The 3,567-nt window shown below is 33.9% G+C and overlaps 1 protein-coding gene across 1 annotated transcript; it reads right to left on the bottom strand.

The window, feature by feature from the left end:
* On the bottom strand, positions 699-2,724 carry LOC109336762 (F-box/LRR-repeat protein At1g67190-like). Its single transcript, XM_019573563.1, has 2 exons — positions 2,582-2,724; positions 699-2,342 (listed from the first exon to the last, which is right to left on the bottom strand). Exon 2 carries the CDS (start codon positions 2,289-2,291, stop codon positions 1,032-1,034), a length of 1,260 nt encoding a protein of 419 aa, XP_019429108.1. The 5' UTR covers positions 2,292-2,342; positions 2,582-2,724; the 3' UTR covers positions 699-1,031.

Raw genomic sequence — 3,567 nt, 5'->3', positions numbered from 1 at the left:
CCAAAATTTTAATTTTGATAAAAATGATAGATCAGTGCATGAGACTCCTACTTAATGAGGTTTGAGGAAGGTAGATGTGAGCAACCTTACCTTTACAAACGGAAAAACTATTTCCAGGATTTAAACTCATAATCTCATAGTCACTAAGCATTAGCCTTGTCATTGCGTCAAACTCATCCTCTCTAAAGTTTTAATTTTGATATTCTATTAAAATAAGTATCAGGTGTATAGATCCCGAATTCCCAAAACGATGAAAAACTTACATATACAGGGTTGAATAAGGCATAATATCAATATCCAATTGTATAGTTTTAGTGATCCACTCTGTAGTATCCAATTAATCATATACTATTCAGTACCCAATTGTACAGAAGCAGGCACAAAAACTAATGTTGAAGAAGAAAACTAGAATTTTAGTTTTCCATCGCATAGTATAATTGAGTAAAATTTTAGTTTTCCATCGCATAATTGAGTAAAATTTTAGTTTTTCTTTTACAACATATAAGCAACATGATTATTAAAGTCCCTTTGACTATACATATTGGTGAAACAAATTCAACTTCGTGAATAAGCAACCATTCAACCATCCATTACAGTTAATAGAGGCTTTCGATTCAATTGCTAACTACTTGAAATTGAAACTGGCATGTTCAAGAAAAAAACAAGTTGTGGAGTAGGATTCATAAAATCCCAAAGGGAATAAAAAAGAACACAAAATTTGTTCAATACAGGAAAATCCAAGCAAGTAAAAGTCACCACACTAGGACAGTATAATAGTTATAGTGGGGCAGTAAAAAGAAAAACCTTCTATTCATACATAGCACACACCACTCCCCTTTCCCATACAATAACAAACTAGAAAACAAAATGTGTTTTACACAAAAAATTAATCATTTCACAATTGATGAACTCTTTTGCCTACACACTTCAGGAAATGAACAAGGAGAAACAACAAAATTCATGGGATACAGAAGTACCTTCTTGGTGAATGATAATACTTTTACAAGCATGAACAAGTACTAGAGAAATCACTACTCATATTCAAACTCAACCTTTACATGCATATATTTTCTTCCAAGTTGAATAATGAATTCAGTAAACTTGGCAAAAACTTGGCACTCTTCATGTGTTTTAACATCTGAAACAAAACCATAAATAATCAATTCTTTTAAATTGGGACATCTTTCCAAAAGTCCAGCTACCCACTCCGAGAAAAGATCACTAATTGAAGTCCATCCAAGTTCTAACACTGACACATTCATCAAAAGAGATAAACCCTGCAAGCCATAATTAAGCACTCCATCCCTTAAATCATAACTTAAGGACAGGTGCGTCAATCGAGGAAAACAAACAGAAATTGTTTCCAAGTCCAAAACCTCATCCTCATCATCAAAAACAACACCCCATAGTCGAAGCCTGTGTAAATTTGATGCTTTTGAGATCATATGATAAAATTTTGGCCACATAATTGTGAAGTTACTAACATCAACAATCTCCAGGTTCTCCGCATTCTCCCCAATATCAAGATGGATAACACTCAAATCATCAACCTTCAACACTTTCAGTGCTCCCTTGCCAATCAATTCAAAGACCTCAAAGGTACAATCTTTAAGATGAAGATTCTCGAGCAAATCTGCCTCTAATACAAATTTGTCTAAACCAAATGACTCAACATAGAAATCCTTCAAAGAAGGGCTGCTAAGCTCCATGGAAGCGTGCGAATCTGACACAGCAATTTCAGGACTGATCATAGACAAGGCTTCAAGCCTCGGACAAACAGAGAGCAGAAGACTCAAATCCAATGCCGAAATGCTAACAAAGCTCAACGAGAGTGACTTCAAGCAAGGAAATTTCTGATAACTGGGTTCCACGCCCGAGATAGAATTGCGAGCCAATACCAGCACTTCCAGCTTTTGCCTGCCACACTTTTCAAATATATTGAAATTTGGGGTTGTCCTTACATTATAATGTAATTGCCGCAATGAATCCCTAGTATACATAAGCCAAGCAATGACTGGGGAAGCAGAAAACTCATGCACATCATCCATGGAAATTTTCAAGCACTGCAGTGCCCGGGTTTGAAGGATAGTTTGAGTGATAAGTATTTCCAACCTATTAGGTGTTAATTCATGATACATGGACCAATCCGAAGAATTGAACGAAAGCGTTTGAAGGTGGCTGCGCCACGCTTCCCTCCATTTCTTGCAAGTTGCTGAGGCAATTACAACATCTCGAGCAGACCCGAGATGAGATAGTATATTACCAATTACTTCAACAGGAAGGTTCTCCATCGTTTTAAAAGAATAGAATAAAACCCTCAATCACAAATACTTAAGCATGATCTGAAATTGTACATTATATCATGATTTTATGAATTAGACATAGACTTAATGTTAATATAAGAATAAAAGAAAGAACAATTAAATACAACACATTTAAGAGTGAAACTACAACATATAAGTGAATTAGATAACGAATCAGTATTAGGGTGCACACAAAAATTAAAAAGGGCGAATTAACAGTTGCGATTTCTATACAAAAGAATCGAAGGGCGATAGATTAGATGAGAAACAGAGATTACATGAATGAAGCAATCATCAATTTGTTAGAGAATCTGGAAATGGATCGGATCAAAGAAGAAAGAGAGAATTAGGTTTGTGATTTGATTTGGAGGAAGAAGAAGAAAAGGGAAATGAACAATATTATCTTCTCGTGTGCAAAGTCATGCGAGGACTGCTTTTATTGGTTAACCAAAACCTATATAAAAAAATGCATGTACAAGAGTTTTATATGTGGAATAAATTATTTGTTATTTATATTTAATTATTATTAAATGTGTAAATAAATTAATGATGAATGATATATTAATTGTGATTATATTTTATAATAATATTGCATATATATTATTATACTATAAAAATAAAGGTTGAAAACAGTATTTACATAGGCAAAAATATATGTTATATATTGTCACAGTATCCTCCATCATGTAAAAGTAATAACCTAGGCAAAGGTAACTACCGATAACTGTTGGTAACTGCTATGTAACTGCTTGATAGAAAGAGAGAGAAAAATGAAAGAGAATGAATCTGAGTTTATTAAAATGAATCTTGAATTACAAAAGAATAGAGGATCAACTCTATTTATAGAGTACGGTACATATAGGCAAGCTAGTGCTAAATATTAAAAAACTAGCTTATCTAATTGTATTTCCTAATATTCCCCCTTGAAACCCATGGTGCTTTTGAACATCATGAAAATCAAAGACCCTGCATTTTTGTCTAAGAAAACATAATCTAGTAGAAGATAATGATTTTGTTAGGATATCTACAGTTTGAAAATCTGTTGGAATATGCTTGACAGCAAGAGCTTTGTCTTGAACTTTGTCCCTGACAAAGAAAAGATCCAATTCAATGTGCTTAGTCCTTTGATGAAGCACATGATTGTGAGCAAGAGCCACTGTGCTTAAATTGTCACACAAATCAAGAGGAGTTGAGAAACTGAAGTGGAGTTCAGTCAACAAAGACTTTACCCAATGAAATTCTTGAACCAAAAGAGCAAGACTTC

Source organism: Lupinus angustifolius, chromosome LG20 (assembly GCF_001865875.1).
Source record: "Lupinus angustifolius cultivar Tanjil chromosome LG20, LupAngTanjil_v1.0, whole genome shotgun sequence".
NCBI lineage: Eukaryota > Viridiplantae > Streptophyta > Magnoliopsida > Fabales > Fabaceae > Lupinus > Lupinus angustifolius.
Note: the sequence above shows the minus strand (reverse complement) of the source record. Positions and strands in the feature narration are given on the sequence as shown.

What these genes read in the sequence shown, in the direction of transcription:
- LOC109336762 (XM_019573563.1), bottom strand. Translation starts at nt 2,291, where the DNA reads ATGGAGAACCTTCCTGTTGAAGTAATTGGTAATATACTATCTCATCTC.